The sequence below is a fragment of the Phalacrocorax aristotelis genome, chromosome 9 (genome assembly GCF_949628215.1).
Source record: "Phalacrocorax aristotelis chromosome 9, bGulAri2.1, whole genome shotgun sequence".
NCBI classification, from domain to species: Eukaryota; Metazoa; Chordata; class Aves; order Suliformes; family Phalacrocoracidae; genus Phalacrocorax; species Phalacrocorax aristotelis.
The window spans coordinates 27,136,618-27,149,548 of NC_134284.1; the positions used below are offsets into that span (position 1 = coordinate 27,136,618).

The 12,931-nt window shown below is 36.2% G+C and overlaps 1 protein-coding gene across 6 annotated transcripts in view; it reads right to left on the bottom strand.

The window, feature by feature from the left end:
* PPP1R13B (protein phosphatase 1 regulatory subunit 13B) overlaps positions 1-12,931 on the bottom strand; it is a 73,043-nt gene that overhangs the window by 10,648 nt on the left and 49,464 nt on the right. For 2 of the 6 annotated variants that reach the window (XM_075104010.1, XM_075104007.1), the window contains exons 5-9: positions 8,128-8,229; positions 6,935-7,109; positions 6,345-6,541; positions 4,418-4,582; positions 3,399-3,579 (exon numbers count right to left, since the gene is read on the bottom strand). In XM_075104010.1, coding sequence (XP_074960111.1) covers positions 3,399-3,579; positions 4,418-4,582; positions 6,345-6,541; positions 6,935-7,109; positions 8,128-8,229 — 820 coding nt within the window. Of the gene's footprint in view, positions 1-3,398; positions 3,580-4,417; positions 4,583-6,344; positions 6,542-6,934; positions 7,110-8,127; positions 8,230-11,696; positions 11,800-12,119; positions 12,196-12,931 lie in introns of those variants that run through there. The other 4 variants (XM_075104011.1, XM_075104008.1, XM_075104013.1 and 1 more) reach the window with 3 other exon arrangements.

Genomic DNA, 12,931 nt, shown 5'->3' on the forward strand with positions numbered 1-12,931 from the left:
ATTACTTGCAACATCCAAGAACTGGACATGTTGGTGGTTTTGTTTGGAATCATCTGGTTATTAAGAGCAAGATTACTGTCTAAACACTCTGACCCTAAATAATGGTACATTTTCCAAATATGCACTGAATGAACATTTACTGTACAAAATACACAGGATGTTCCATAACTCTACTAAGGTTATGGTTCAGTAAAACTTTTGAAGATCAGTAAAAGGTATTCTAACTAATTCACGCTAAACATGAAAGCATCTTTAGGCGGAAGTTTAGCTATTAAGAAAGCACTTACAGAAACAACAGCAAAAATCCCAAAGAATTTAATTACCTTACCCGCAAATACAAGCCCACCCTTTTCTATTAGAAAGACAGTTATACACAAACTTTTTGTAATCCTCTGAATTCCAAATATTGGCATGTTCATCCCCAAATTCTGAGGTAACAGACTGGAAATAAATTCAGACTCTCTCTTCTCTCTAACTTGTTTCATTCTACTTACACAAACATTGGAATGTAACTGTTCCCACCTTCGTGTCCTTCATATTACACTCTGGCAGACTCGTCCACTACCATGCATTTTTTGTGAGCACACCTGTCACGTACTCCCACAACCCAAGCTGAATCTCATGCGCTTAACTCAGCTGCTGTTGCAATCTGCAGCTGCAGCATATGGCACCAGCGGCTGAGTGATAGGTGCTACGAGGAGGCAACCAAACAGCGTCTGCCTTCTGCTGTCTTTGGTTAGACTGAGCAGGTCCCAGCCACTCTTGCCCATCTGATGGCAACGCCCTTCCGACAAGCCCTCACTAGCTCCTGCTCTCAGCCACCCCATGGCTGTTTCAGCCAACTGATTTCATTTTCTCCTCCAAATGTACCCTCTTGTCTGCCCCTTGTAAAACCAAGTAACACCCAGTGTATTTCACCTCCCACCAATCCATTTTGTATTTACATAAATAAGACAGTGACATGCAGACACAAAAGGGTTTGTGGGTTTTCTCTGATTTTACCTAAAATTTTTGTAGGTCTGGATCCAGGATACTTAAGTGCAATATAACAAGTGACGTGCAAATCAAGTGTAACATTTTTGTCCAATGGAAGTCAGTAAGGTTCTTGCTGTTGACTTGGACAGTGAGGTTTTATCCCAACCCTGAGGCCAGTGCAACATGGAAACTCAGTTTCCCAAAGTAACTCAAGCTAAACCTGTATGTAATGCATCTATCTAATCTGAGATATATTAAAATATGCTTTGGTGATTACCATTAATTTTCTAATAACAATTAGAACATTTCAAGGTTTTTCAGTGAAGAAAACTCATCCCTAGTAGACCACTCCAGTACTCCAGGGATGAGTTTGCCACAATTCTGTTTCCTTCAAAGATGAAAGGTAACTTCTCAACAATTTTACATTTCAACAGCATCTTCTGCATGCCAGACCACAACCCAAGTTCTAAAGATGCTGTTTAATATGCATCTGTATGCAAGAGCTCAGATGACCATATTAAAAACTGAGTTCTTAGCTAGCCAGAGAGCTTCTACGGACTCACAGTGCTGGGTGTCAAAGACAGTAGGTGCCAGGCGGATGACATTGTGAACAGCAGACTGAAGAGAAGTGGGAGGTGACAGAATAGGATCCACTATTATGTCTAAATCAGAAACCTTCCAGGTGTCTGGAGATTTTTTCACACACCCACAGTCTGTCTCTACTGGACACACCAAGGCAGATCCAGTTACACAGAAAAAGAAAGAAAAAAAAGCGGTGGGAAAATTATAACAATGACAATGGAGAAATTAGAACAGGAACACTCAGATAATGAGAAATAAAAGCATGACATTAAAAAAATAAACAACCGTGCAATTTCTTTTCTTCCTGGGAGCATATAAGCTTCTCCTTACATAAATCTATTTTATAGGACTTTATTCAAGCACATTTAGAGTAATAAACGCAAAGTCAGTCCTAAGGTACAATAATTACTTTCATAAAATTAAAAAGTCACCATTCAGAGACCTTGTAACCCCCTGAGGTAGGTTTAGAAGTGTGTATGTGTATCTTCTGAGGTTGATATTTACAAAATAGTTTTTTTTTTTGGTTGGTGAACTTAAGTTATGAACTGTCCTTTCCCATATTTGGAAGAGGAATCCACATGTCTGAAAACAAAAAACTGTTGCAAATTTATCACTTCCCCCTGCAATTGAGTCATTCCATATTCTTGGGACTTTTCCGTAAAACCAGTGATGGGGTTTGTACAGCCTTTGAATTAACTAAAGGTATTGTTAGTCACTGGTAACAATGGAAAAGACTGGGATTTTTTTTACGTTCGGTTTGGATAGTTTTACTCCCTGACCTTGGGGTTTTTGGGGGGGCATTTCTGTCATTCTTTCCTACAGAGGTGTTCAGACTGTCTTCCCTCCATCTCTTCCTTCCTCCCCATTTGGAAGCATGCTGCAAGCTTTGCTGGAGCATTCAGTTTTAAGTACTGCAACGTATGTGAATATTGCTGAAGCTTTGATCATCTCATTTTTAGATCTCCCTTAGGTGACCAGATAAACTAAGTCCTGTGGTTAGACCCATGGAATCGTGCATTTTTATTTGTATGATGCATGTTTCCTAGCTAAGCCTTTCTTAAGAATACTGATTTTGCCAAGATGTAAGCAGAGAGGTAAGCTTTGCCAGAATGAGAACTTGAGGCACAAATGTCAACCTGCTTCCTTTAGTCTCCAATGTAAATAATTCTATTTTATAATGTAGATGGTATTATTAATTATGGGAGACATGGCAGTCAATTTTGGACATCAAGTTCTGGGGAGTACTCTGGAGGGGCAGCTCCTTCACTAATGAAGGCAGAAACAAGGAAACAGCACCACAATGCTAAGGTTATTCCATTTCAGAAACGCTTCAAGCACCACAAATTCTCATATGTTGGAGCAAAAACCTCCCATAGTTTTATTATATTTTCCTATTTGGCCTCCTTCTGAGAAGTAATATTATTTTTACTTATTCACTAGCTTCGTTTTACTTGACAAAAATCAACATACTGTAAATAGTTGTCTATAATACAGTTTGCCACAGAGTTGATTTCATTATTATATTCAAACACACAAACTAATTGAAAAGCTATTAAAGACGGAACAAAGAATCTTTGAAGGAACATGTGCACCTTTTAGCAGTGTACCAGCTAGTAAACTTTGAAGAAAAACAGTCTTCTAATAAAAATTCATGGAAAGAGGCAAAAATGCTTCATATCAAATGGCTAATGTCCAATTCACAGAGTAATATCAAGATATCTAAAACCTGCCCCTTCCACGACAGAGATTATGCCAACACCGGGTCTCCTAAGATTACTCCTTTTCTTTATTGTCCCTTTCCAAATGATGTGTATTATTAAACACCACACTTAAGTGCTTACCAGATTTTGATCTTCCATGTGTTGAGCTAGAAGCAATGGTGAGAGATTGTGGTTTAACTGGATCTACTGGTACAGCGTAAGTGCCAGCACTTGGAACTTGGATGTAAGGTCCTACTGCTGCCACCCTTCCTGAGGCGCTCAGGGATGACTGGGGTGATGAAGTTCCGTTTATACGATTCAACTACAGAAATCAGACAAATTGAAATGTGAACTTCCATTTAATCTAGGGATTTGTGCGTGAACAAGAGGTCTAAATTTAATTATCTAGAATGATGCACTGTAGCTAAGAAACCTTAATAATTTACATTATTGCATGCTTCTACCCCCCCAAAAAGTAGAAAGTAACAAATTTTATTTCCTAAAATCAACAACTCAAAAATTCAATTTCTCAGCCACAGCACACATTTCTTGTAGAAACCTTTATCTGTACAAAGTCTCTTTCATTGTGCCTTTCTTAGGCAAATAGGCTAAAATGAGCTCTTAAATGATCAAATATGTTTTGGTTTTTTGTTTGTTTGTTTTTAAAAAGCAATACCTCCCGCTAGGAATACGTAGGGGAATCCAGAATTGATATCTCTGGTCCTTAGACAAGAGGTCTACTGTGCAACTGATTTCTTTTCGAAGTTCCAGACAACTGTCAAGGCTAACTTTATCAGGCCGTTTATATTTTTATAAACTTTCCATATTGGAAGATCAATATTTTATAAAAACCAAACTTTATATGCTTTCATGCTTTGAAAGACAGCCCATAATTGCACTTTCCTTCCTAGAAATATAAACTACTATAATTTTTAATTTAGTATGGTCTGCGCCATAAAGAAAAATAAAAGGAAACACATTCTGTCTAACAGAACCTGGTATCTAGGAAAAACTGCAAGATAGTTTTAGGAAGCCTGCTACTTTTAAAATAGGTTCTTTAGATGGAATTGTATTACTCAGCTCAGAAAAAGTGAGATTCTATGTAGTTTTTATAGGCTCTTGATAAACTAAAGTGTGGCCCTTTTAACAGTTTATCTTACAGGAATGTTTTCTTTTTGACGTGCCTCAACTTTTTTCTTGTATAGTCGTTCACGCAGCTCATTGATTCGCTTGTCCATCATAGCCACCTCCATATTACGTTTGTTTAAGAGTTCTTTCTGCTGCTGAAGCTTGGAGTTTTGCTCCTGGTTAAGCCTGTTACGAATCTTAAAAAAAACCCCAAAGTGCTCATTAGGACAGTTACTTCATTTTGTCTTTGTCAAGTTGTTTTTGTACAGTGTTAAAAAACCCAAAACAACTTAGATGAGCTACGTTCTGCCTTCTCTAATGTTGTTATTCCACACAGGCTGCCAAATTAATATTTGCAACCACAAACAACTCTTTGAAGAAAGCAGCAAAAGAATGTCCTAATAAACTAGTGGATGCCTATTAAATACATGTAGGCTGCATCCCATTTATAGCAAATGGATTGAAGAACTAGGCATAAAGACATTTCAGAATTGAATTACACCATGAAAATTCAAGTCACAGAAAATGCTTGTTAGAAGTTATGTTTAACCACCAATACAGTTTTCATGATATTTGAACTAAGCAATATAAAACTTGTAACAGAAATTATGCTATTGATTCTGTTTCCAGTTCCACATGAAAATTCTTGATGTCTGGATGGGAAGTTAACAAGTGCAGGGACTGGGCACAGACTTTCCTCTCTACCTGGGGATTAAACTGAAACCGTCACAGCAGGTTTCCAGTAAGATTAGGAGGCGGATTACCTTTATGGTTTAAATCAACCATAACAGTCTTTATAATTATTTCTCTTGCTTTCTCATTGGCATTTTTTCATACCTTCAATAACTCTGACAGTATTGTCTCAGTGTTCCAATTTTCATGGTAATGTTACATGAAAAAAAAACAACTGAGGCAAAGTCTTGATAAACGTGTTTGGGATCATTGTGAAGCACAAGAAAGAAATCTTAATCTATTAAGCATCTTTGCTCTTAGAAATACTCAAAAGGTAGATAGATACCTGCTGTAGTTGAAGATGTCCCTGCTCAATGCAGGGGGGGTTGGACTAGATGACCTTTAAAGGTCCCTTCCAACCCAAACTGTTCTGCGATTCTGTTCGCCTTGTATAAATGGGGAAAGTGGAAGAAGAGGGGAAAAAGGACCCTCATTCCTAATTCATGAAAACATGTGATGGATTAATTTGTATGCTGTATTCGCTCACGTAAAGAAGTAAGTGAGACTGATTTTAGAATTTAAATTAATTTTGAAATATTAAGTATGTATTAGAGCTGTTGCTTTGATCACAATAAAGTACATGGGTAAATAAGAGAGCCCTCAAATCCTGACACACTGGCACACAATTAAGTATTCCACAACTTTTAAACATACCAACTGGACAAAACTTCAATGTAAATGGAATATGTCGTTACTCTTGTGAGAATTACACTTCAGATGTAACAACCTTGTTGGAGAAAGATATATAATAGTGATATAGGGAATATTGTGTGAATATACTGCACCTATAGTGCACTATATAGTGTAGTGAATGCAGTGCAGCTTACGGTTTTGGTGGTTCTGTTAAAATGTGTTATTAATTCCTATGTATTTTGCTTATTTACACCAGATATTATAGTTATATTTTCACAATATATTTTAAATATAATTTTATTCATTGTCCAGTAATGTCTCCAAGTTAAGATGACACCTAAGTGAGCTTGCTACACCCAGTTCTTTGCAAAATAGAAAAGTACTGAAAGGAATTTTTATTCTTTGTAACATTATATATATGAGCAACAACAAATATAGTTTTTAAAGCTAATGAAATTCTGTTTTAAAAGAGGGTTATATGCTAACTACAACCTCACACATTACAGCATTCCAATACACCAGTTTTACAAGATGTCACAGACAACTTTCTGTAATCTACAGCTACCATCCCAATAGCATCTCTCCATTACTTACCTGTAGCTCTTGATACAACTTTTTTAATTCTACTGCTGCAGGTCCTGTCATCTGTCCATTGTAAGACTGAAACCCATTCAGTTTTCCTTTCCTTAAATCCTCCAGTTGCTGAGTAAGTTGATCCACTTTTAACACTGCAGCCTGTAGCTCCTGCTGCTTTTCCTGGAACATGGCACTTATATGCTCAATTTCAGTTGCTAAAATTAACAAAATAAAAATAACAAAACCAATCAAGTAAAGCAGAAGTGAATTTTTAAATTCTACAGGTATTGATAAATACAACACATTAGTTTTAAATCTAGTATATGCATGCACATAGAAAATATTTATGTGTTGGGAATTTACTAACAGTCATATTTCCTAATAGTTATAGAATAGACTTATTCTGACTTTATGCCTGATGACATAAAACAAAGAAAAAGTTGCATCATATACAAATTTCATAGAAACACAGGACCCTCTAAGACAAAAAAACCATTCTATCTGAAATCTTGCTTCAATGGTATATTGACTAGCAATATAGCATTATTTACTAGTCATGCAATGAATAGTAAATTAAATTACATAAATGACTTAAAAATTCCACATACATAGATTGCCATTCATTATCTTGCTGTAGTCCACCTGTCCTCTCATGGCACGGATTTTTTTCAGCTTTGTCTCCTGTGTTTCAACACGTTCTTTAAGTTTTTGAAGCTTCTCACTCTCAGAAACAGACTGCTGCTGTCGACGTTCTTGCTGCTTCAGATAACGCAACCGTTGTTCCTGACAAAATGAGGTTTTAGACAAGAGGTACCTGTTACCCATTTATTTTTTTAAAAAGAAAAGTTAACTTAGAGAAAGCCACCACTATGATCAGTGGGTTTTTTTACTTCCAGAAACCAGAAAAAGTTATATCTAGTTAAAATATGTTAAAATCAGTCCTCCTAGAAAAAGTCTGAACATTAATTGAACAAATCTGGTTTAGAGCAGTGGTTCAAGATATTTTAGACCAAATACCAAATTTACATATATGTACAAATGCAGCCCTAGCCCAAACACTTATTCAAACACATCTGTGAAACCTCCTCTGGCATTTGTTTTCTGCCGCTACTAACACTTTTTCTGCTGTTGCAAAATGAACTTCCAACGCTGTTATCCAGCTTCCCAAAGATAATAAAATATGTCCAGCAGACCATTTTAAACAAGCTGTCCTACTGTAAGGTAATGTTTCTTTTTCTACATTATTTCCACCAAAAATGAACAACAGAATCAATAGGTTGATTCCTAAGTACTCCAAGCACCCAACACATACTGTGTATTAGAACACCTACAACAATGTCAAAAACATGAAACCCACTCCCCATGTTTCCCCATGTGAAAACATACTCAGATACTTACATGTCAGAGACTCTGGAAATGTAATAAATGGATATATACGAAGTGGGCATAGTGTCATCTCACACCACTATTACTATACTGGAGTGAATGAGCTACTAACAATGAGCATAGAGTCAAACCTTGTCTATCACAGATCGTGAAGTGGGCCTCACAAAAGAGACAAATAAAACCTAGCAATATTTTTATAAAGACACATAGCTTGGCTTGACATAGGCTGTTAGAGTATCATTTACACTGAAGTGTTGTATATTGCCTAGATTAAGATTAGCTTGGTAAAACAATGGATCTCTCAAGCTCTTTCTTGAGCTCATCTAGAATGAATTAGCCTGTTTTCCTGTAGCCATGAAACTATGTTTGCATGTATTGAAGGAAATGCGTATTATGATCTGTATATAATTATTACCTTAGCAACCAACATCTGCTGTTGATTTTCAATCTGCTGCTGTTGTCGGGCAGCCATATCTTGAAGTTCAGAAAGAGTGAGCTCAACACGTGGATTCCCAACCTGCAGAATACAAAATGTTACATTAATATGTTGAAGTATATTACATGTTCTGACTATAGAAGCTAAAGCTCCACTCCTCAGAGGAAGGCTAAAGCCTCCTCCCCAGTCCTTGGAGGAAGAATAATGATAGATACCTGTGAAAGAGTAAGAAATCTCAGAGCAGAAAGGATGGGGAGAGACCAATCACATACCAGGGACAGAAAAAGCAAAAAGTGGAAAAGCAGATGAAAGAGCAAAACACTAAGAGACAAAACAAACAAGAGAGAAAATGCCTTATACTACCTTTAATACAGTTCTGTTAAGATGTTCTGCAGAACTGGTACACTGTACTGGTATGGCACATGCAAAAACACACATGCAAGCAGGTATTTTAAGCAGTATCTGGAATCTGAAGCTTCTTTCCTTTCCTAACACTTTCAGTGTAACTGCCTTGGTAGCTTTAACTGGTGATTATCGCTTGCTTTACCTAGCGCAAGACAAGACCACATGAGAACCCTTAGATCAAGGCTTAGACAAAGGCTGTCACTAAGCTCACATCCAAAGACGGTGAAATTTCCTGGCAGATTGGAGCATTTAAGGTAAAAATCTGTGAAACACAGTCTGTACGAAGTGAAGCAAAGTAAAGTTGATCCCTTTTGGATAAGGAAGTAGCTATTACTGAGTGAACTTTGAATGAAAAGACAAGATATTAGTGCGCCTTTATCACTCCTTTTGCATTTCAAAACTAACCAATCGTTTACAAAACTGGAGTAGAGGGCCAATTACTGAAAATTATTCAAAGTTTATATAATGCTGTGACAGTGTGTGAGATGGAATATTTTCTGTTTTTCAAAAATGAACGTATTGTTTCAGTTTATTCATAGCTCTATCAACAAATATAAATTAAATCTCAACATTAAATTACTTCAACCATGTTTTATTATGCAATCACAAGAAGGTGCAGTGTAACAAGTCAAATTCCAGAAGCTGACACTTGCCCAATACCTGCTTTGCTCCTCAGAAAACCAAACCCCACAACTTCAGAGTTTGCACAGAAAGAGAATACCGGCCTTCGCAAATTTATGCTGGAAAGCAAGAAAGTTCAGCATAGCCCAACATCGGCTTCAAGGTATTTACATGTAATTCACTCAATTTATTGAATCAACATAAAAGCTGGATTACTGCATTGTAATATTTCAATAAATAATGTAGTATTTTCACTAAAATACATTACTACACTATTAGTAGAACAAATTACAATTACATCATTTCCTACCCCCAATATAGCCAATACTGCTGAAAACTAAAAGAGAACTAAATGTTTTGGATATATTGATAAATAAAACTCTGTTTCAAATTAACATTTACAAAATGGAATGAGGTCTAAACCTTTTACAGACACACAGAAAGGAAAGAAAAAAACAACCAACCAACCCCAAACACCTCCCCACCCCAATCAGTCAAGCATCAGATTGTAGATCTGATCAAACCCGATCCCAGACTAATGCTGATTTAGTGGCTCGGCGTTTCTGGGCCCGCCCTACTGACTTCCAATGCAGTTCTCCAGTAATCTTGTCTGACGTGTCCCCTGTGATAATTGTACTTCACTCTATGAAATGTAAAGTTCTCTTCTAATATCTTGTTGATACTGAAGTATCTCAGCCACTTTGAATGGCTTGTTTCATCTTCCTGTATCAAATTCCTAATTAAGTAAGTGTCCGTTCTCCAATCAATGCATAATACAAAATGGTTTCTTTAAGCTTCAGTCAGGAAAGGAAAATAATATTTGTTTTAAAATAACTGATTTATCTTTTTCCTTTTTTTTCCCTCTTTTTTTCTTTCCTTTCCTTACTTGAACCCCAATTAATATTTCATGTTTCTGCACACAATTTTTCAGGTACGATATGTACCTCAAGGTCAGACACAAAAACGAGCCAGATTTTGAACACTAACTTAAAGTTGCTGCATCCTAGACACATGATATAGACATGTCGGATTAAAATTTCTGAGAAAGTTATTGTCCTGCTTTGAACATTTCCTACTGAAATTATGGAGCAGGATTATAGTTCTTACTGGATACTACAACTGAAACTCCTCTTACTAGTCAACAGTAATGAAAACCACTTATGTTAGAGAAGTGATTAAAAAAAATAAATCTATGTATTTATTTACAGCTACAGCTTTTCAGAACAATGGAAGTATAACAAAAGGCAAAATCCACTAATTCTCTATTTCAACACTTTGTTAGTGAACACAGTAATTAAAAAAAAGGATTGAACTTAGTAGTGTATACTTTTTTATTAGCATGACTTACGACTGACAAGAGTCCTTCACAATATTCTTTAAGGCCAAATAACTTTGATTTATTAGCTAGTGGCCACAAGCGCATACAAGACAGACATTTTATTATTAATTGCAGACTGAAAGGCACTAATTGGGTAAGAAAGTAAGGAAGGTTTTCCAAGTGCCATCCACAAACCTAAATGTGCTCACTTGAGACAAGAAAATAAGATAGAAAAACCAGATGCTGCTCCCAGAACATGATCAGGCTCTGCTGACTTCCTGTGGCAGGACCTTCTGCCAGAAAAACCTAAATCTGCTTCTGTAGGTAATTCTTAACAGGGGCTCAGAATGGCTTGAAAGCTTCCTTCTGGATCACTGATTTTAAAAGTAAAAAAGGGGGTGTGTGTGAATTGGTAATAATTTCTCAACACAGATATGCTCTGTTTCAAAAACATACAACTTGCATTAGACTACGCAAAGTCTTCCCAATGCTCCCCTCCTTTCTGCTTTGATCATCACTTCATGTTAACAACATTGATAGCTCATTCCATTTCCAGTAGTAATTTTCAATACAACACTGTCCAAGAAAGAGATTTTTTTGCTAACAAATCTTGTTAAAAATATATCCAGACTCAAAAAGCGGTATCTGTATAGGGGTCGCACATATTTCAAGGTTTAAAAAAAAAAACCAAACCCAAAATCAAGAAACAAACCAAACCATTTCACTGAGAGATCTTCTAAATGAAAAATGTAACCTGGAAGGCAAAATGACAATAAGAAACGGGTTTGTAAAAGCACCAGAAACAAAACAGTTTGATCCAAAGACCCAGAACTTCTACTGCTTTAAATAAACATATATGAAAGTATATAATATAATGCCTAAAAAGAGTACTGCATTATTTTGTATTATGTAAACTATAGAAGATTAATTATAAGATGACCGCAAATATTAGCCTCTGCTTGAACAAGGTAACTACTGTAAAATGTTCCATTTAGCAAGGGTAATGTCTGAAAACCTTTCATACATGGCAAAGCACAAGAACATGGGAAACAGTGATAATTAACCATTTAAATATAAACACTCTATGAGAAGTCTTTTAATGTTCACCTCACTGAATACCAGTAAAGTGTCCCTTTCACTTAAAATAACTGCACTAGACTTAGGAAAGAAAAGAAGAGGCAGCCGAGGAAACAAAGTCTTAAACCTGTAACTTCACTCGCAGTTTGTTCTTCTTCATCCACATGGCAAAAGCAGTAAACAGACGAAGCAGAATTCCTCTTCAACATCAAATCAATTATTTTCAGATAGACTGTTGCTGATTTCACATCCAAAACAGGGCGGCATAATTTTTGAAACAGCATGAAAAACATTGAATCTTTTTCTTGCCGAGATCTACTAAATCAATTTGTTTAGAGCATTTCATATTAGTGGAGTCTGCTTGTAATAATCTGTATGCAAATACCACCACTGAAAAAAGTCAGTCTCAGTCCTTCAGAACCTCAGCTTGTGGAAGGCAAAGAAAACACTACATTTTCTCAGTTCTTTAATGAGGTTGGTGGTTTCTCAGATTCTTAAGTTTGTGCTGTTCATACTAGTTATTAACAATTTCGTCCATGAAGTCACTCACCTCATAACAAACATGAGCCTATCGCATTTAAGGTCCAAACCTCCTCCTTTCTCCCACAGCAATAGAAACCTACCTCCTGCAGAACTACCTTCTAAAGGAGGAAGAAGCCACTACAAATATCTACTCCTCCAGATTCCAGAGATTCATTTGCCACATGGTGATACATCAAAGCAGACAGTTTTGCTGAACTGTAAATTTCTTTTCATTGATTCACAGAAGCATTTACACATAGAGATGAACTCCTAAATAAAACGCTATAAAACAAACACTGCATTCATTATTAGGCACTAAGGAAGTATTATGTATGTCTCATACAGGCAAGAATACCTTACACCTATATTCCCTAATTTCTTAATATTGACAAGAATCTTTAAAAAAATTTATTTGTTTTGTTTAGCATGCACTTTAAAAGGTCATGATGAGAGACAGTTTGTAATGAACTGGAGTTTCAGCTTCTGACATTACCCTCCTACTACAGACTAATATTTTACCATTTGATGATTAATATTTTGAGACAGGTAAGATGAATGGTACAGTAGTAATTAAATAGTTTGGGAACCAGTTTACAAGCTGCCTCAAAACAAGTCATACCATAGGCATTTAATTAAGAAAAGGAACCTCCTTTAATATTTAATTCTACACATTAGTCTTGTCACTCTGAAAATTCATTTTCTCCTTTCTTTCTACCCTCACACTATGCTGTTTTATCATCACAAACTCCTCAGCCTACGTGTTTCTGAGCTATTATGAAATGCCTTACTCATTGGAAACCCACAATAGTAAATGAAATATTGCACCTGAACTCAAAATAT